The 17,965-nt window shown below is 58.9% G+C and overlaps 10 protein-coding genes across 10 annotated transcripts; 5 read left to right on the top strand and 5 right to left on the bottom strand.

The window, feature by feature from the left end:
- Positions 1–424: 424 nt before the first annotated feature.
- Positions 425–974, bottom strand: LOC110476916 (feather keratin 4-like). Its single transcript, XM_021542211.3, has 2 exons — positions 950–974; positions 425–842 (listed from the first exon to the last, which is right to left on the bottom strand). Exon 2 carries the CDS (start codon positions 816–818, stop codon positions 426–428), a length of 393 nt encoding a protein of 130 aa, XP_021397886.1. The 5' UTR covers positions 819–842; positions 950–974; the 3' UTR covers position 425.
- Positions 975–1,778: 804 nt separating this feature from the next.
- Positions 1,779–2,328, top strand: LOC144247783 (feather keratin 4-like). The gene is made up of 2 exons (XM_077789366.1): positions 1,779–1,803; positions 1,911–2,328. The coding sequence occupies exon 2, from the start codon at positions 1,935–1,937 to the stop codon at positions 2,325–2,327; it is 393 nt and encodes a 130-aa protein (XP_077645492.1). The 5' UTR covers positions 1,779–1,803; positions 1,911–1,934; the 3' UTR covers position 2,328.
- A 1,790-nt stretch (positions 2,329–4,118) lies between these two features.
- Positions 4,119–4,712, bottom strand: LOC144247782 (feather keratin 4-like). Its single transcript, XM_077789365.1, has 2 exons — positions 4,688–4,712; positions 4,119–4,580 (listed from the first exon to the last, which is right to left on the bottom strand). Exon 2 carries the CDS (start codon positions 4,554–4,556, stop codon positions 4,164–4,166), a length of 393 nt encoding a protein of 130 aa, XP_077645491.1. The 5' UTR covers positions 4,557–4,580; positions 4,688–4,712; the 3' UTR covers positions 4,119–4,163.
- Positions 4,713–5,516: 804 nt separating this feature from the next.
- On the top strand, positions 5,517–6,246 carry LOC144247781 (feather keratin 4-like). The gene is made up of 2 exons (XM_077789364.1): positions 5,517–5,541; positions 5,649–6,246. The coding sequence occupies exon 2, from the start codon at positions 5,673–5,675 to the stop codon at positions 6,063–6,065; it is 393 nt and encodes a 130-aa protein (XP_077645490.1). The 5' UTR covers positions 5,517–5,541; positions 5,649–5,672; the 3' UTR covers positions 6,066–6,246.
- A 1,268-nt stretch (positions 6,247–7,514) lies between these two features.
- On the bottom strand, positions 7,515–8,244 carry LOC144247780 (feather keratin 4-like). Its single transcript, XM_077789363.1, has 2 exons — positions 8,220–8,244; positions 7,515–8,112 (listed from the first exon to the last, which is right to left on the bottom strand). The coding sequence occupies exon 2, from the start codon at positions 8,086–8,088 to the stop codon at positions 7,696–7,698; it is 393 nt and encodes a 130-aa protein (XP_077645489.1). The 5' UTR covers positions 8,089–8,112; positions 8,220–8,244; the 3' UTR covers positions 7,515–7,695.
- A 798-nt stretch (positions 8,245–9,042) lies between these two features.
- LOC144247779 (feather keratin 4-like) lies at positions 9,043–9,636 on the top strand. Its single transcript, XM_077789361.1, has 2 exons — positions 9,043–9,067; positions 9,175–9,636. The coding sequence occupies exon 2, from the start codon at positions 9,199–9,201 to the stop codon at positions 9,589–9,591; it is 393 nt and encodes a 130-aa protein (XP_077645487.1). The 5' UTR covers positions 9,043–9,067; positions 9,175–9,198; the 3' UTR covers positions 9,592–9,636.
- Positions 9,637–11,339: 1,703 nt separating this feature from the next.
- LOC144247778 (feather keratin 4-like) lies at positions 11,340–11,987 on the bottom strand. The gene is made up of 2 exons (XM_077789360.1): positions 11,963–11,987; positions 11,340–11,855 (listed from the first exon to the last, which is right to left on the bottom strand). Exon 2 carries the CDS (start codon positions 11,829–11,831, stop codon positions 11,439–11,441), a length of 393 nt encoding a protein of 130 aa, XP_077645486.1. The 5' UTR covers positions 11,832–11,855; positions 11,963–11,987; the 3' UTR covers positions 11,340–11,438.
- A 798-nt stretch (positions 11,988–12,785) lies between these two features.
- LOC144247777 (feather keratin 4-like) lies at positions 12,786–13,515 on the top strand. Its single transcript, XM_077789359.1, has 2 exons — positions 12,786–12,810; positions 12,918–13,515. Exon 2 carries the CDS (start codon positions 12,942–12,944, stop codon positions 13,332–13,334), a length of 393 nt encoding a protein of 130 aa, XP_077645485.1. The 5' UTR covers positions 12,786–12,810; positions 12,918–12,941; the 3' UTR covers positions 13,335–13,515.
- Positions 13,516–14,685: 1,170 nt separating this feature from the next.
- On the bottom strand, positions 14,686–15,333 carry LOC110476917 (feather keratin 4-like). The gene is made up of 2 exons (XM_077789358.1): positions 15,309–15,333; positions 14,686–15,201 (listed from the first exon to the last, which is right to left on the bottom strand). Exon 2 carries the CDS (start codon positions 15,175–15,177, stop codon positions 14,785–14,787), a length of 393 nt encoding a protein of 130 aa, XP_077645484.1. The 5' UTR covers positions 15,178–15,201; positions 15,309–15,333; the 3' UTR covers positions 14,686–14,784.
- A 393-nt stretch (positions 15,334–15,726) lies between these two features.
- On the top strand, positions 15,727–16,861 carry LOC144247755 (claw keratin-like). The gene is given in 3 exon segments (XM_077789332.1): positions 15,727–15,761; positions 16,264–16,282; positions 16,285–16,861. Coding segments are annotated over 3 exon segments (450 nt in total). The 3' UTR covers positions 16,681–16,861.
- Positions 16,862–17,965: the final 1,104 nt, after the last annotated feature.

Genomic DNA, 17,965 nt, shown 5'->3' with positions numbered 1-17,965 from the left:
TTTTCACAGCAAACACTCCCCAGCCTGTCCGACAGAAAGAGTTAAACTAGGAAAAAACAATGGAACTAATGCTGAATAAAACAAAGGTTAGAACATGAAGTGATACAAAAAAAGCAGAAAAAACCTGATCATTCAAAGGGCTAAAAATCACATGATATGCCCTGGCGAAAAATGGAGGGACCAGAATGTGCCGTTCAGTTGTAGAATGAAGAGAATGACAGAAAAATACACTGAGAGACAGGAGTAGGATGCAGAAAAACTTTATTGTAGCAAGAAGGTCAGGAGAGGCAGGGCTGGGGACGGCGGCAGCCCCCGGGCAGGCCGGGTGTCACGGGCTGCAGGAGGCCAGGGCAGCTTGTGCCGAGCTCAGCTTCTCCACGCTGGGCTGGGGCGGCGGCGGGGCTCTGGGGCTGCTGCTGGTGGCTCTAGCAGGGCCCGCAGGTGTCCCAGAGCCTCCTGCTGTAGCGGGGCAAGGCGCAAGGGCTGCAGGCGGCAGCAGCGGAGGCTCTGCCAAAGGTGCAGAGGCCGCCCGAGGCCTGGGTGGCACCGGCGCCGTAGAGGCCGCCCAGCCCCAGGGAGCCGCCAAAGGCCGGTGCTCCGGAGGAGCCCACCACGGCCTGCTGGGGGAAGGAGCTGAGGATGGGCCCGGGGAAGGTGACCACCACGGGCGGGGGCTGGATGAAGGCAGACGAGTCGGGGCACTGGCGGGCGCACAGCTCGTTGCAGCTCTCAGCGATGGGCTGGGGCACAGCCACGCTGGTTCTGGGCGGGCACAGCTCCGTGCTGCTCCGGGGTGGGCACAGGTCGTAGCAGGACATCTTGGCCTGGGATGCGAGGCTGCTCTGCAAGAGAGGGCAGCCGTGGCAGGAGAGCAGCCCAGGCCAGCGCCCGAGCCACAGGGGCCGGGGCTGGAGCAGGGAGCCGCGAGCAGGAGCGCCGGCACACTTACCCTTGTTCCCGAGGAGGAGAAGGTGGCCAGGGCACTGCTTGGTCCAGGCTGGCCCAGGCAGGGCTTTTATAGCAGCCCTGGCATTGCTCAGCTCCAGCCGGGCCAATCTGCACAGGGGACACTCCCTGCTGCTGCTGCTGCTGCTGCTGACACCAGGGCTGTGCGGCCCCTGCCCCTCCCTGAGTCAGCATCCCCCAGGTGCCAGCCCAGCATATCTGAGGATGACCAAGCCATCTTGTCTTTCCTGGCACATCTGCTACCTGATAACTTGGATTTCACCCAGGAATGGTCTGCAGGAACCCCAGTCAAGGACTGGAGTATCTGGGCCAGGAGTGTCCGGAGCTTTCACCATGGAGGGGATCTGTGCAACACAGGACAGCCCAGCAGAACCTGACCCCATCTGCCTCCCCTCAGTGCCCAGGGTATTCATGCTGCAGGATACAAAGATTTCTCTTGTCAGGCCTGATCTTCACAGGGTAAAGAGGAGAGATGTTCCTCTGGTCCTGGCTAATTCCAGCCTTGCCCCACCCCTATGGACTATTAAAGAAGTTCCTGGAGTCCATTCCTGGGTTCCATCCCTGCTATCAATTATCTGACGGGTCAGGAAGAATGAGATTGCTTGGACACCTTGGGATGTGCTGTGGTGGCACTTGGGGGATGCTGATTCAGGGAGGGGCAGGGGCCGCACAGCCCTGGTGTCAGCAGCAGCAGCAGCAGCAGCAGCAGCAGGGAGTGTCCCCTGTGCAGATTGGCCCGGCTGGAGCTGAGCAATGCCAGGGCTGCTATAAAAGCCCTGCCTGAGCCAGAGTGGACCAAGCAGTGCCCTGGCCACCTTCTCCTCCTCGGGAACAAGGGTAAGTGTGCCGGCGCTCCTGCTCGTGGCTCCCTGCTCCAGCCCCGGCCCCTGTGGCTCGGGCGCTGGCCTGGGCTGCTCTCCTGCCACGGCTGCCGTCTCTTGCAGAGCAGCCTCGCATCCCAGGCCAAGATGTCCTGCTACGACCTGTGCCCACCCCGGAGCAGCACGGAGCTGTGCCCGCCCAGAACCAGCGTGGCTGTGCCCCAGCCCATCGCTGAGAGCTGCAACGAGCTGTGCGCCCGCCAGTGCCCCGACTCGTCTGCCTTCATCCAGCCCCCGCCCGTGGTGGTCACCTTCCCCGGGCCCATCCTCAGCTCCTTCCCCCAGCAGGCCGTGGTGGGCTCCTCCGGAGCACCGGCCTTTGGCGGCTCCCTGGGGCTGGGCGGCCTCTACGGCGCCGGTGCCACCCAGGCCTCGGGCGGCCTCTGCACCTTTGGCAGAGCCTCCGCTGCTGCCGCCTGCAGCCCTTGCGCCTTGCCCCGCTACAGCAGGAGGCTCTGGGACACCTGCGGGCCCTGCTAGAGCCACCACCAGCAGCCCCAGAGCCCCGCCGCCGCCCCAGCCCAGCGTGCAGAAGCTGAGCTCGGCACAAGCTGCCCTGGCCTCCTGCAGCCCGTGACACCCGGCCTGCCTGGGGGCTGCCGCCGTCCCCATCCCTGCCTCTCCTGCCCTTCTTGCTACAATAAAGCTTTCCTGCATCCAACTTCTGTGTCTTTGCCTTTTTTCCCAAAACGAGGAAATTCCAGAACATGTAGGTATTGCAATAGTGGGAGGGGACATGTTTTGTGTTGAATGGTCTTAGGCAATGGAAAATGGAAGTGGATGTGGAAGGTAAGCGGCGTGAGGGACAGATACATGATGGCAATGTGGAGAAGAAAATGAAACCAATATCAATACTTAACCAGAAGATAGAGAATGTTGAGAAGGGGCTACTTTGGGAGAATCAGAAGATGGAGGGGAAAGAGAAGGAGAAGGAGGTGAAGCACGAGAGGGAAAAGAAGGATGAAGGGAACGAGGTGTAAGAAGAGGAGAAGGAGAAGGAGAAGGGGAAGGAGAAGGAGAAGGAGAAGGAGAAGGAGAAGGAGAAGGAGAAGGAGAAGGAGAAGGAGAAGGAGAAGGAGAAGGAGAAGGAGAAGGAGAAGGAGAAGGAGAAGGAGAAGGAGAAGGAGAAGGAGAAGGAGAAGGAGAAGGAGAAGGAGAAGGGGAAGGGGAAGGGGAAGGGGAAGGGGAAGGGGAAGGAGAAGGAGAAGGAGAAGGAGAAGGAGAAGGAGAAGGAGAAGGAGAAGGAGAAGGAGAAGGAGAAGGAGAAGGAGAAGGAGAAGGAGAAGGAGAAGGAGAAGGAGAAGGAGAAGGAGAAGGAGAAGGAGAAGAACAAGGAGACAAAGAAATATAACTAAATAGGAAGGGAAAGAGAAAGGGAAAGGGAAAGACAAAAAGAAAAAGACAAAGTCAAAGACAGAGACAAGGAATTGATGACAAGAAAATTTAATATATGGGCCATAGTGACAGGGAATTTTTCCTCTGGTTTCCGTCCGTGGTCCTTAGTGAAGCCAAGCTCGATACAGAAGGGCCTGAGCTCTGACAGCATTTGCCTCTGGATGGCTCCCAGCTCCAGGGACAATCCTACTCAGGGCCAGCATGGCTGCAGAACTTTGAAGGCCCCTGGTCTCGTGTCCAGTGAACAGGGAATCTGTCGGTCATCAGGCAGGGCATTTGAAGCCCTTTGTCGTTGTCCTTGTCCTTGTCATAGTCCTTGTCCTTGTCCATGTCCTTGACATTGTCATTGACATTATCCATGTCATTGTCATTGTCATTGTCATTGTCATTGTCATTGTCATTGTCATTGTCATGGTCATTGTCATTGTCATTGTCATTGTTACTGTCATTGTCGCTGGTGTTGTCATTGTCATTGGAGTTGTTGTTGTCACTGCCCTTCTTCTTAACATTCCATGCCACATTCCCACTTCCATGCTCCATATGCATCCACTTCCTCATTGATGCCATTTCCTTCTCCACTATAACCTCCCATAAAACATTGCCTCTTCAATTTTACAGTTGCTATCCCCTTCCATTTCCTGTTTCCCCAGGAACAACACTTCCCCTCCCACTCCTGGAATTCCCCATGCACAAGGGTATCCATGAAATAAGGACAAAAAAGGAAAAGAGACAGGAGGAGTTGGATGCAGGAAAACTTTATTGTACCAAGAAGAGCAGGAGAGGCAGGGACGGGGACGGCGGGCAGCCCCCGGGCAGGCCGGGTGTCACGGGCTGCAGGAGGCCAGGGCAGCTTGTGCCGAGCTCAGCTTCTCCACGCTGGGCTGGGGCGGCGGCGGGGCTCTGGGGCTGCTGGTGGTGGCTCTAGCAGGGCCCGCAGGTGTCCCAGAGCCTCCTGCTGTAGCGGGGCAAGGCGCAAGGGCTGCAGGCGGCAGCAGCGGAGGCTCTGCCAAAGGTGCAGAGGCCGCCCCAGGCCTGGGTGGCACCGGCGCCGTAGAGGCCGCCCAGCCCCAGGGAGCCGCCAAAGGCCGGTGCTCCGGAGGAGCCCACCACGGCCTGCTGGGGGAAGGAGCTGAGGATGGGCCCGGGGAAGGTGACCACCACGGGCGGGGGCTGGATGAAGGCAGACGAGTCGGGGCACTGGCGGGCGCACAGCTCGTTGCAGCTCTCAGCGATGGGCTGGGGCACAGCCACGCTGGTTCTGGGCGGGCACAGCTCCGTGCTGCTCCGGGGTGGGCACAGGTCGTAGCAGGACATCTTGGCCTGGGATGCGAGGCTGCTCTGCAAGAGAGGGCAGCCGTGGCAGGACAGCAGCCCAGGCCAGCGCCCGAGCCACAGGGGCCGGGGCTGGAGCAGGGAGCCGCGAGCAGGAGCGCCGGCACACTTACCCTTGTTCCCGAGGAGGAGAAGGTGGCCAGGGCACTGCTGGGTCCACTCTGGCCCAGGCAGGGCTTTTATAGCAGCCCTGGCATTGCTCAGCTCCAGCCGGGCCAATCTGCACAGGGGACACTCCCTGCTGCTGCTGCTGCTGCTGCTGCTGACACCAGGGCTGTGCGGCCCCTGCCCCTCCCTGAGTCAGCATCCCCCAGGTGCCACCACAGCACATCCCAAGGTGTCCAAGCAATCTCATTCTTCCTGACCCGTCAGATAATTGATAGCAGGGATGGAACCCAGGAATGGACTCCAGGAACTTCTTTAATAGTCCATAGGGGTGGGGCAAGGCTGGAATTAGCCAGGACCAGAGGAACATCTCTCCTCTTTACCCTGTGAAGATCAGGCCTGACAAGAGAAATCTTTGTATCCTGCAGCATGCATACCCTGGGCACTGAGGGGAGGCAGATGGGGTAAGGTTCTGATGGGCTGTCCTGTGTTGCACAGATCCCCTTCATAGTGAAAGCTCCAGACACTCCTGGCCCAGATACTCCAGTCCTTGACTGGGGTTCCTGCAGACCATTCCTGGGTGAAATCCAAGTTATCAGGTAGCAGATGTGCCAGGAAAGACAAGATGGCTTGGTCATCCTCAGATATGCTGGTCTGGCACCTGGGGGATGCTGACTCAGGGAGGGGCAGGGGCCGCACAGCCCTGGTGTCAGCAGCAGCAGCAGCAGCAGCAGCAGGGAGTGTCCCCTGTGCAGATTGGCCCGGCTGGAGCTGAGCAATGCCAGGGCTGCTATAAAAGCCCTGCCTGGGCCAGAGTGGACCAAGCAGTGCCCTGGCCACCTTCTCCTCCTCGGGAACAAGGGTAAGTGTGCCGGCGCTCCTGCTCGCGGCTCCCTGCTCCAGCCCCGGCCCCTGTGGCTCGGGCGCTGGCCTGGGCTGCTCTCCTGCCACGGCTGCCCTCTCTTGCAGAGCAGCCTCGCATCCCAGGCCAAGATGTCCTGCTACGACCTGTGCCCACCCCGGAGCAGCACGGAGCTGTGCCCGCCCAGAACCAGCGTGGCTGTGCCCCAGCCCATCGCTGAGAGCTGCAACGAGCTGTGCGCCCGCCAGTGCCCCGACTCGTCTGCCTTCATCCAGCCCCCGCCCGTGGTGGTCACCTTCCCCGGGCCCATCCTCAGCTCCTTCCCCCAGCAGGCCGTGGTGGGCTCCTCCGGAGCACCGGCCTTTGGCGGCTCCCTGGGGCTGGGCGGCCTCTACGGCGCCGGTGCCACCCAGGCCTCGGGCGGCCTCTGCACCTTTGGCAGAGCCTCCGCTGCTGCCGCCTGCAGCCCTTGCGCCTTGCCCCGCTACAGCAGGAGGCTCTGGGACACCTGCGGGCCCTGCTAGAGCCACCACCAGCAGCCCCAGAGCCCCGCCGCCGCCCCAGCCCAGCGTGGAGAAGCTGAGCTCGGCACAAGCTGCCCTGGCCTCCTGCAGCCCGTGACACCCGGCCTGCCCGGGGGCTGCCGCCGTCCCCATCCCTGCCTCTCCTGCCCTTCTTGCTACAATAAAGTTTTCCTGCATCCAACTCCTCCTGTCTCTTTTCCTTTTTTGTCCTTATGTCATGGATACCCTTGTGCATGGGGAATTCCGGAGTGGGAGGGGAAGTGTTGTTCCTGGGAAAACAGGAAATGGAAGGGGATAGTAACTGTAAAATTGAAGAGGCAATGTTTTATGGGAGGTTATAGTGGAGAAGGAAATGGCGTCAATGAGGAAGTGGATGCATATGGAGCATGCAAGTGGGAATGTGGCATGGAATGTTAAGAAGAAGGACAGTGATAACAACAACTCCAATGACAATGACAACACCAACGACAATGACAGTAACAATGACAATGACAATGACGATGATGATGTCAATGACAATGACAATGACAATGACAATGACAATGACAATGACATGGATAATGTCAATGACAATGTCAAGGACATGGACAAGGACAAGGACTATGACAAGGACAAGGACAACGACAAAGGGCTTCAAATGCCCTGCCTGATGACCGACAGATTCCCTGTTCACCGGACACGAGACCAGGGGCCTTCAAAGTTCTGCAGCCATGCTGGCCCTGAGTAGGATTGTCCCTGGAGCTGGGAGCCATCCAGAGGCAAATGCTGTCAGAGCTCAGGCCCTTCTGTATCGAGCTTGGCTTCACTAAGGACCATGGACGGAAACCAGAGGAAAAATTCCCTGTCACTATGCCCCATATATTAAATTTTATTGTCATCAATTCCTTGTCTCTGTCATTGACTTTGTCTTTTTCTTTTTGTCTTTCCCTTTCCCTTTCTCTTTCCCTTCCTCTTTAGTTAGATTTCTTTGTCTCCTTGTCCGTGTCCTTGTCCTTGTCCTTGTCCTTGTCCTTGTCCTTGTCCTTCTCCTTCTCCTTCTCCTTGTCCTTCTCCTTCTCCTTCTCCTTCTCCTTCTCTTTCTCCTTCCCCTTCTCCTTCTCCTTCCCCTTCTCCTTCTCCTTCTCCTCTTCTTACACCTCGTTCCCCTCATCCTTCTTTTCCCTCTCGTGCTTCACGTCCTTCTCCTTCTCTTTCCCCTCCATCTTCTGATTCTCCCAAAGTAGCCCCTTCTCAACATTCTCTATCTTCTGGTTAAGTATTGATATTGGTTTCATTTTCTTCTCCACATTGCCATCATGTATCTGTCCCTCACGCCGCTTACCTTCCACATCCACTTCCATTTTCCATTGCCTAAGACCATTCAACACAAAACATGTCCCCTCCCACTATTGCAATACCTACATGTTCTGGAATTTCCTCGTTTTGGGAAAAAAGGCAAAGACACAGAAGTTGGATGCAGGAAAGCTTTATTGTAGCAAGAAGGGCAGGAGAGGCAGGGATGGGGACGGCGGCAGCCCCCGGGCAGGCCGGGTGTCACGGGCTGCAGGAGGCCAGGGCAGCTTGTGCCGAGCTCAGCTTCTCCACGCTGGGCTGGGGCGGCGGCGGGGCTCTGGGGCTGCTGGTGGTGGCTCTAGCAGGGCCCGCAGGTGTCCCAGAGCCTCCTGCTGTAGCGGGGCAAGGCGCAAGGGCTGCAGGCGGCAGCAGCGGAGGCTCTGCCAAAGGTGCAGAGGCCGCCCGAGGCCTGGGTGGCACCGGCGCCGTAGAGGCCACCCAGCCCCAGGGAGCCGCCAAAGGCCGGTGCTCCGGAGGAGCCCACCACGGCCTGCTGGGGGAAGGAGCTGAGGATGGGCCCGGGGAAGGTGACCACCACGGGCGGGGGCTGGATGAAGGCAGACGAGTCGGGGCACTGGCGGGCGCACAGCTCGTTGCAGCTCTCAGCGATGGGCTGGGGCACAGCCACGCTGGTTCTGGGCGGGCACAGCTCCGTGCTGCTCCGGGGTGGGCACAGGTCGTAGCAGGACATCTTGGCCTGGGATGCGAGGCTGCTCTGCAAGAGAGGGCAGCCGTGGCAGGAGAGCAGCCCAGGCCAGCGCCCGAGCCACAGGGGCCGGGGCTGGAGCAGGGAGCCGCGAGCAGGAGCGCCGGCACACTTACCCTTGTTCCCGAGGAGGAGAAGGTGGCCAGGGCACTGCTTGGTCCAGGCTGGCCCAGGCAGGGCTTTTATAGCAGCCCTGGCATTGCTCAGCTCCAGCCGGGCCAATCTGCACAGGGGACACTCCCTGCTGCTGCTGCTGCTGCTGCTGACACCAGGGCTGTGCGGCCCCTGCCCCTCCCTGAGTCAGCATCCCCCAGGTGCCAGCCCAACACATCCCAAGGTGTCCAGGCGATCTCATCCTTCCTGCCATGTCAGATAATTGATAGCAGGGATGGCACCCAGGAATGGACTCCAGAAACATCTTTAATGGTCCAGAGGGGTGGGGCAAGGCTGGAATTAGCCATGACCAGAGGGACATCTCTCCTCTTTGCCCTGTGAAGATCAGGCCTGCCAGGAGAAGTCTTTGTTCCCAGCCTCGTGCAAAGCCAAGGCACTGAGTGCAGGCAGATGGGGTCAGGTTCTGCTCGGCTGTCCTGTGATGCACAGATCCCCTTCATAGTGAAGGATCTGGACACTCCCGCCCCAGATGCTCCAGTCCTTGACAGGGAATCCTGTAGACCATTCCAGGGTGCAAACCAAATTGTCAAGTAGCAGATGTGGCCCGAATGATAGGATGGCTTGGTCATCCTCAGATATGCTGGGCTGGCACCTGGGGGATGCTGACTCAGGGAGGGGCAGGGGCCGCACAGCCCTGGTGTCAGCAGCAGCAGCAGCAGCAGCAGGGAGTGTCCCCTGTGCAGATTGGCCCAGCTGGAGCTGAGCAATGCCAGGGCTGCTATAAAAGCCCTGCCCGGGCCAGAGTGGACCAAGCAGTGCCCTGGCCACCTTCTCCTCCTCGGGAACAAGGGTAAGTGTGCCGGCGCTCCTGCTCGCGGCTCCCTGCTGCAGCCCCGGCCCCTGTGGCTCGGGCACTGGCCTGGGCTGCTCTCCTGCCACGGCTGCCCTCTCTTGCAGAGCAGCCTCGCATCCCAGGCCAAGATGTCCTGCTACGACCTGTGCCCACCCCGGAGCAGCACGGAGCTGTGCCCGCCCAGAACCAGCGTGGCTGTGCCCCAGCCCATCGCTGAGAGCTGCAACGAGCTGTGCGCCCGCCAGTGCCCCGACTCGTCTGCCTTCATCCAGCCCCCGCCCGTGGTGGTCACCTTCCCCGGGCCCATCCTCAGCTCCTTCCCCCAGCAGGCCGTGGTGGGCTCCTCCGGAGCACCGGCCTTTGGCGGCTCCCTGGGGCTGGGCGGCCTCTACGGCGCCGGTGCCACCCAGGCCTGGGGCGGCCTCTGCACCTTTGGCAGAGCCTCCGCTGCTGCCGCCTGCGGCCCTTGCGCCTTGCCCCGCTACAGCAGGAGGCTCTGGGACACCTGCGGGCCCTGCTAGAGCCACCACCAGCAGCCCCAGAGCCCCGCCGCCGCCCCAGCCCAGCGTGGAGAAGCTGAGCTCGGCACAAGCCGCCCTGGCCTCCTGCAGCCCGTGACACCCGGCCTGCCCGGGGGCTGCCGCCATCCCCAGCCCTGCCTCTCCTGACCTTCTTGGTACAATAAAGCTTTCCTGCATCCAACTCCTCCTGTCTTCCTCTGTTTTTGTAGTCAAAAATACCCCTGGGATGGCGGTGTTCCAAGAGTTGGAGGGGAAATTTTGGTGATGGGATCATCACAGGGAATGCTATGTGGAAGCGGAAGGGGAAGTTTAAAAGAAGAGTGGCTCGGATCATGAAGTGTGAAGTAGATGGGAACATGAAATCAAAGGGGAAATAGGTGGATAAGAATGAGAATGGGGAGAACTGGTGAGGTTGCAAGACAGCGAAGGAGTATGGGACACAGGACAAGAAATAGATGGAGGAGGACAAGGAAAAGGACAAGGACAAGGACAAGGACAAGGACAAGGACAAGGACAAGGACAAGGAGCTCCGAGCACTCTGCCTTAAGAGACACAGATACCCATTCTTGCAAACCAGGAGATCTTGCAGACCTGCAGTGGTGTTAGCGAAATGTAGGGTTGGCCACGGTGCTGTGAGACACCCAGGAACAAAGGCTACCAGAGATCCAGCCCCTCAGTGCCACCATGGCTTTGCTGAAGGACCTGGGACAGAAATCAGAGGGAGAATTCCCCCCACTATCCCCTGGACATTCAATTTCCTTGTCAACCACTCCTTCTCCCTCACTTTCTACGTCTCTGTCTTCCTTCATTATATTTCTCTTACTCCTTGTTCCTCATCTTCTCTTTCCTCTTCACTTTCTTCTACTCCCTCTTGTTTTTCTTCACATTGTCTTTCCGCTACTAATCCTCTTTCTCTTTCTCCTTCTCCTTCCCCTTCTCCTTCTCCTTCTCCTTCTCCTTCTCCTTCTCCTTCTCCTTCTCCTTCTCCTTCTCCTTCTCCTTCTCCTTCTCCTTCTCCTTCTCCTTCTCCTTCTCCTTCTCCTTCTCCTTCTCCTTCTCCTTCTCCTTCTCCTTCTCCTTCTCCTTCTCCTTCTCCTTCTCCTTCTCCTTCTCCTTCTCCTTCTCCTTCTCCTTCTCCTTCTCCTTCTCCTTCTCCTTCTTTCTCCTTCTCCTTCTCCTTCTCTTCTCCTTCTCCTTCTCCTTCTCCTTCTCCTTCTCCTTCTCCTTCTCCTTCTCCTTCTCCTTCTCCTTCTCCTTCTCCTTCTCCTTCTCCTTCTCCTTCTCCTTCTCCTTCTCCTTCTCCTTCTCCTTCTCCTTCTCCTTCTCCTTCGTCTCCTTCTCCTCTTCTTACACCTCGTTCCCCTCATCCTTCTTGTCCGTCTCGTGCTTCACATCCTTCTCCTTCTCTTTCCCCTTCATCTTCTGATTCTCCCAAAGTAGCCCCTTCTCAACATTCTCTATCTTCTGGTTAAGTATCGATATTGATTTCATTTTCTTCTCCACATTGCCATCATGTCTCTGTCCCTCACGCCGCTTACCTTCCACATCCACTTCCATTTTCCATTGCCTAAGGCCATTCAAGACACAACATGTCCCCTCCCACTATTGCAATACCTACATTCTCTGGAATTTCCTCATTTTGGGAAAAAAGGCAAAGACACAGGAGTTGGATGCAGGAAAGCTTTATTGTAGCAAGAAGGGCAGGAGAGGCAGGGCTGGGGACGGCGGCAGCCCCCGGGCAGGCCGGGTGTCACGGGCTGCAGGAGGCCAGGGCAGCTTGTGCCGAGCTCAGCTTCTCCACGCTGGGCTGGGGCGGCGGCGGGGCTCTGGGGCTGCTGGTGGTGGCTCTAGCAGGGCCCGCAGGTGTCCCAGAGCCTCCTGCTGTAGCGGGGCAAGGCGCAAGGGCTGCAGGCGGCAGCAGCGGAGGCTCTGCCAAAGGTGCAGAGGCCGCCCGAGGCCTGGGTGGCACCGGCGCCGTAGAGGCCGCCCAGCCCCAGGGAGCCGCCAAAGGCCGGTGCTCCGGAGGAGCCCACCACGGCCTGCTGGGGGAAGGAGCTGAGGATGGGCCCGGGGAAGGTGACCACCACGGGCGGGGGCTGGATGAAGGCAGACGAGTCGGGGCACTGGCGGGCGCACAGCTCGTTGCAGCTCTCAGCGATGGGCTGGGGCACAGCCACGCTGGTTCTGGGCGGGCACAGCTCCGTGCTGCTCCGGGGTGGGCACAGGTCGTAGCAGGACATCTTGGCCTGGGATGCGAGGCTGCTCTGCAAGAGAGGGCAGCCGTGGCAGGAGAGCAGCCCAGGCCAGCGCCCGAGCCACAGGGGCCGGGGCTGGAGCAGGGAGCCGCGAGCAGGAGCGCCGGCACACTTACCCTTGTTCCCGAGGAGGAGAAGGTGGCCAGGGCACTGCTTGGTCCACTCTGGCCCAGGCAGGGCTTTTATAGCAGCCCTGGCATTGCTCAGCTCCAGCCGGGCCAATCTGCACAGGGGACACTCCCTGCTGCTGCTGCTGCTGCTGCTGACACCAGGGCTGTGCGGCCCCTGCCCCTCCCTGAATCAGCATCCCCCAGGTGCCACCACAGCACATCCCCAGGTGTCCAAGCAATCTCATTCTTCCTGACCCGTCAGATAATTGATAGCAGGGATGGAACCCAGGAATGGACTCCAGGAACTTCTTTAATAGTCCATAGGGGTGGGGCAAGGCTGGAATTAGCCAGGACCAGAGGAACATCTCTCCTCTTTACCCTGTGAAGATCAGGCCTGACAAGAGAAATCTTTGTATCCTGCAGCATGCATACCCTGGGCACTGAGGGGAGGCAGATGGGGTAAGGTTCTGATGGGCTGTCCTGTGTTGCACAGATCCCCTCCATGGTGAAAGCTCCAGACACTCCTGGCCCAGATACTCCAGTCCTTGACTGGGGTTCCTGCAGACCATTCCTGGGTGAAATCCAAGTTATCAGGTAGCAGATGTGCCAGGAAAGACAAGATGGCTTGGTCATCCTCAGATATGCTGGGCTGGCACCTGGGGGATGCTGACTCAGGGAGGGGCAGGGGCCGCACAGCCCTGGTGTCAGCAGCAGCAGCAGCAGCAGCAGGGAGTGTCCCCTGTGCAGACTGGCCCGGCTGGAGCTGAGCAATGCCAGGGCTGCTATAAAAGCCCTGCCCAGGTCAGACTGGACCAAGCATTGCCCTGGCCACCTTCTCCTCCTCGGGAACAAGGGTAAGTGTGCCGGCGCTCCTGCTCGCGGCTCCCTGCTCCAGCCCCGGCCCCTGTGGCTCGGGCGCTGGCCTGGGCTGCTCTCCTGCCACGGCTGCCCTCTCTTGCAGAGCAGCCTCGCATCCCAGGCCAAGATGTCCTGCTACGACCTGTGCCCACCCCGGAGCAGCACGGAGCTGTGCCCGCCCAGAACCAGCGTGGCTGTGCCCCAGCCCATCGCTGAGAGCTGCAACGAGCTGTGCGCCCGCCAGTGCCCCGACTCGTCTGCCTTCATCCAGCCCCCGCCCGTGGTGGTCACCTTCCCCGGGCCCATCCTCAGCTCCTTCCCCCAGCAGGCCGTGGTGGGCTCCTCCGGAGCACCGGCCTTTGGCGGCTCCCTGGGGCTGGGCGGCCTCTACGGCGCCGGTGCCACCCAGGCCTCGGGCGGCCTCTGCACCTTTGGCAGAGCCTCCGCTGCTGCCGCCTGCAGCCCTTGCGCCTTGCCCCGCTACAGCAGGAGGCTCTGGGACACCTGCGGGCCCTGCTAGAGCCACCACCAGCAGCCCCAGAGCCCCGCCGCCGCCCCAGCCCAGCGTGGAGAAGCTGAGCTCGGCACAAGCTGCCCTGGCCTCCTGCAGCCCGTGACACCCGGCCTGCCCGGGGGCTGCCGCCGTCCCCAGCCCTGCCTCTCCTGCCCTTCTTGCTACAATAAAGTTTTCCTGCATCCAACTCCTCCCGTCTCTTTGCCTCTTTTCCTGGAGTCATGAGTACCTCTGGGGATGTGGGATTTCCATGGGTTGGAGAGGAAATGGTGATGGTGGGATGGACACAGGCAATGGAAAATACAAGGGGAAGGAAAGGTTAAACAGAAGTTGTGATGGGACATTAGAGGTCAAATTTGACATGAAAATGAAATTAATGGGAAGGTGAAATGATGCGAAGGAGAACTCTAGGAACTGGTGAAGTTGGGAAACAGAGAAGAAGAGAAGCAAAAGGAGATGGGGACTGGAAAAGACCGTCAAGCACTCTGCCTGTAGAGAGACAGATTGTACTGCTTGCAGGCCATGAGACCAGGAACTCTTGCAGACCTGCAGTTGTGTTAGTAAAGAGTGGGATTGGCCACTGCGCTGGGAGCTATCTAGGGTCAAAGGATAATGGAGCTCCAGCCCCTGTGTTCCACCACAGCTCTGCTAACGGACCAGGGACAGAAATCAGAGGGAGACTTCCTCCTCAATCTGCCCTGGACATCAAATTTCCTTGTCATTGGCACCTTCTTCTTCAATTTCTATGTCTTAGTCTTCCTTCTTTCTATTTCTTCTACTCCTTGTTTTTCATCTTCTCTTTCTTCTGCTTTTTCTATCCCTCATCTTGTCTTTCTTCATATTATCTTTCCTCTGCTTATCTTTCTTCTCCCTCCTCTTCTCCTTCTTCTCTTCCGACATCTCTTCCCATTGTCCTTCACATCTTTCTGGTTCTTCTCGTCCTTCTACTTGTGCTCATTCTGCTTTTTCTCCTCCATCTCCTCATTCTCCAAAAGCAGCCCCTTCTCAAATTTCTCTGTCTCCTGGTTAAGCACCCATTAAGATTTCATTTTCTTCTCCACATTACCATCCTCTGTCCCTGTCCCTCATCCCTTTTACCTTCCACATACCCTTCCATTTTCCATTGTCCCTGGCTATCCCAATGTCCTGGGTTGTAAGATAAGCTTGTATTCTATTTGCCATCACACTCAGTAGCAACATGTCCCCTCCCACTATTGGCATACCCTCATCCCCTGGAATTTCCCAGTTATGGGAAAAAACTCAAAGAGAAGGGAGTTGGATGCAGGAAAGTTTTATTGTAGCAAGAAGGGCAGGAGAGGCAGGGATGGGGACGGCGGCAGCCCCCGGGCAGGCCGGGTGTCACGGGCTGCAGGAGGCCAGGGCAGCTTGTGCCGAGCTCAGCTTCTCCACGCTGGGCTGGGGCGGCGGCGGGGCTCTGGGGCTGCTGGTGGTGGCTCTAGCAGGGCCCGCAGGTGTCCCAGAGCCTCCTGCTGTAGCGGGGCAAGGCGCAAGGGCTGCAGGCGGCAGCAGCGGAGGCTCTGCCAAAGGTGCAGAGGCCGCCCGAGGCCTGGGTGGCACCGGCGCCGTAGAGGCCGCCCAGCCCCAGGGAGCCGCCAAAGGCCGGTGCTCCGGAGGAGCCCACCACGGCCTGCTGGGGGAAGGAGCTGAGGATGGGCCCGGGGAAGGTGACCACCACGGGCGGGGGCTGGATGAAGGCAGACGAGTCGGGGCACTGGCGGGCGCACAGCTCGTTGCAGCTCTCAGCGATGGGCTGGGGCACAGCCACGCTGGTTCTGGGCGGGCACAGCTCCGTGCTGCTCCGGGGTGGGCACAGGTCGTAGCAGGACATCTTGGCCTGGGATGCGAGGCTGCTCTGCAAGAGAGGGCAGCCGTGGCAGGAGAGCAGCCCAGGCCAGCGCCCGAGCCACAGGGGCCGGGGCTGGAGCAGGGAGCCGCGAGCAGGAGAGCCGGCACACTTACCCTTGTTCCCGAGGAGGAGAAGGTGGCCAGGGCACTGCTTGGTCCACTCTGGCCCAGGCAGGGCTTTTATAGCAGCCCTGGCATTGCTCAGCTCCAGCCGGGCCAATCTGCACAGGGGACACTCCCTGCTGCTGCTGCTGCTGCTGCTGACACCAGGGCTGTGCGGCCCCTGCCCCTCCCTGAATCAGCATCCCCCAGGTGCCACCACAGCACATCCCCAGGTGTCCAAGCAATCTCATTCTTCCTGACCCGTCAGATAATTGATAGCAGGGATAGAACCCAGGAATGGACTCCAGGAACTTCTTTAATAGTCCATAGGGGTGGGGCAAGGCTGGAATTAGCCAGGACCAGAGGAACATCTCTCCTGTTTGCCCTGTGAAGATCAGGCCTGACAAGAGAAATCTTTGTATCCTGCAGCATGCATACCCTGGGCACTGAGGGGAGGCAGATGGGGTAAGGTTCTGATGGGCTGTCCTGTGTTGCACAGATCCCCTCCATGGTGAAAGCTCCAGACACTCCTGGCCCAGATACTCCAGTCCTTGACTGGGGTTCCTGCGGACCATTCCTGGGTGAAATCCAAGTTATCAGGTAGCAGATGTGCCAGGAAAGACAAGATGGCTTGGTCATCCTCAGATATGCTGGGCTGGCACCTGGGGGATGCTGACTCAGGGAGGGGCAGGGGCCGCACAGCCCTGGTGTCAGCAGCAGCAGCAGCAGCAGCAGGGAGTGTCCCCTGTGCAGATTGGCCCGGCTGGAGCTGAGCAATGCCAGGGCTGCTATAAAAGCCCTGCCTGGGCCAGAGTGGACCAAGCAGTGCCCTGGACACCTTCTCCTCCTCGGGAACAAGGGTAAGTGTGCCGGCGCTCCTGCTCGCGGCGCCCTGCTCCAGCCCTGGCCCCTGTGGCTCGGGCGCTGGCCTGGGCTGCTCTCCTGCCACGGCTGCCCTCTCTTGCAGAGCAGCCTCGCATCCCACGCCAAGATGTCCTGCTACGACCTGTGCCCACCCCGGAGCAGCACGGAGCTGTGCCCGCCCAGAACCAGCGTGGCTGTGCCCCAGCCCATCGCTGAGAGCTGCAACGAGCTGTGCGCCCGCCAGTGCCCCGACTCGTCTGCCTTCATCCAGCCCCCGCCCGTGGTGGTCACCTTCCCCGGGCCCATCCTCAGCTCCTTCCCCCAGCAGGCCGTGGTGGGCTCCTCCGGAGCACCGGCCTTTGGCGGCTCCCTGGGGCTGGGCGGCCTCTACGGCGCCGGTGCCACCCAGGCCTGGGGCGGCCTCTGCACCTTTGGCAGAGCCTCCGCTGCTGCCGCCTGCAGCCCTTGCGCCTTGCCCCGCTACAGCAGGAGGCTCTGGGACACCTGCGGGCCCTGCTAGAGCCACCACCAGCAGCCCCAGAGCCCCGCCGCCGCCCCAGCCCAGCGTGGAGAAGCTGAGCTCGGCACAAGCTGCCCTGGCCTCCTGCAGCCCGTGACACCCGGCCTGCCCGGGGGCTGCCGCCGTCCCCATCCCTGCCTCTCCTGCCCTTCTTGCTACAATAAAGCTTTCCTGCATCCAACTTCTGTGTCTTTGCCTTTTTTCCCAAAACGAGGAAATTCCAGAACATGTAGGTATTGCAATAGTGGGAGGGGACATGTTTTGTGTTGAATGGTCTTAGGCAATGGAAAATGGAAGTGGATGTGGAAGGTAAGCGGCGTGAGGGACAGATACATGATGGCAATGTGGAGAAGAAAATGAAACCAATATCAATACTTAACCAGAAGATAGAGAATGTTGAGAAGGGGCTACTTTGGGAGAATCAGAAGATGGAGGGGAAAGAGAAGGAGAAGGACGTGAAGCACGAGAGGGAAAAGAAGGATGAGGGGAACGAGGTGTAAGAAGAGGAGAAGGAGAAGGAGAAGGGGAAGGAGAAGGAGAAGGGGAAGGAGAAAGAGAAGGAGAAGGACAAGGACAAGGACAAGGACAAGGACAAGGACAAGGACAAGGACAAGGACACGGACAAGGAGACAAAGAAATCTAACTAAAGAGGAAGGGAAAGAGAAAGGGAAAGGGAAAGACAAAAAGAAAAAGACAAAGTCAATGACAGAGACAAGGAATTGATGACAATAAAATTTAATATATGGGGCATAGTGACAGGGAATTTTTCCTCTGGTTTCCATCCATGGTCCTTAGTGAAGCCAAGCTCGATACAGAAGGGCTTGAGCTCTGACAGCATTTGCCTCTGGATGGCTCCCAGCTCCAGGGACAATCCTACTCAGGGCCAGCATGGCTGCAGAACTTTGAAGGCCCCTGGTCTCGTGTCCGGTGAACAGGGAATCTGTCGGTCATCAGGCAGGGCATTTGAAGCCCTTTGTCGTTGTCCTTGTCCTTGTCATAGTCCTTGTCCTTGTCCATGTCCTTGACATTGTCATTGACATTATCCATGTCATTGTCATTGTCATTGTCATTGTCATTGTCATTGTCATTGTCATGGTCATGGTCATTGTCATTGACATCATCATCGTCATTGTCATTGTCATTGTTACTGTCATTGTCGTTGGTGTTGTCATTGTCATTGGAGTTGTTGTTGTCACTGTCCTTCTTCTTAACGTTCCATGCCACATTCCCACTTCCATGCTCCATATGCATCCACTTCCACATTGACGCCATTTCCTTCTCCACT

The sequence above is a fragment of the Lonchura striata genome, chromosome 33, assembly GCF_046129695.1.
Source record: "Lonchura striata isolate bLonStr1 chromosome 33, bLonStr1.mat, whole genome shotgun sequence".
Taxonomy (NCBI): Eukaryota; Metazoa; Chordata; class Aves; order Passeriformes; family Estrildidae; genus Lonchura; species Lonchura striata.
This window is presented reverse-complemented; position numbering and strand designations above follow the sequence as displayed.

Coding starts and splice junctions, on each gene's coding strand:
- LOC110476916 (XM_021542211.3), bottom strand. CDS start 818: ATGTCCTGCTACGACCTGTGCCCACCCCGGAGCAGCACGGAGCTGTGC.
- LOC144247783 (XM_077789366.1), top strand. CDS start 1,935: ATGTCCTGCTACGACCTGTGCCCACCCCGGAGCAGCACGGAGCTGTGC.
- LOC144247782 (XM_077789365.1), bottom strand. CDS start 4,556: ATGTCCTGCTACGACCTGTGCCCACCCCGGAGCAGCACGGAGCTGTGC.
- LOC144247781 (XM_077789364.1), top strand. CDS start 5,673: ATGTCCTGCTACGACCTGTGCCCACCCCGGAGCAGCACGGAGCTGTGC.
- LOC144247780 (XM_077789363.1), bottom strand. CDS start 8,088: ATGTCCTGCTACGACCTGTGCCCACCCCGGAGCAGCACGGAGCTGTGC.
- LOC144247779 (XM_077789361.1), top strand. CDS start 9,199: ATGTCCTGCTACGACCTGTGCCCACCCCGGAGCAGCACGGAGCTGTGC.
- LOC144247778 (XM_077789360.1), bottom strand. CDS start 11,831: ATGTCCTGCTACGACCTGTGCCCACCCCGGAGCAGCACGGAGCTGTGC.
- LOC144247777 (XM_077789359.1), top strand. CDS start 12,942: ATGTCCTGCTACGACCTGTGCCCACCCCGGAGCAGCACGGAGCTGTGC.
- LOC110476917 (XM_077789358.1), bottom strand. CDS start 15,177: ATGTCCTGCTACGACCTGTGCCCACCCCGGAGCAGCACGGAGCTGTGC.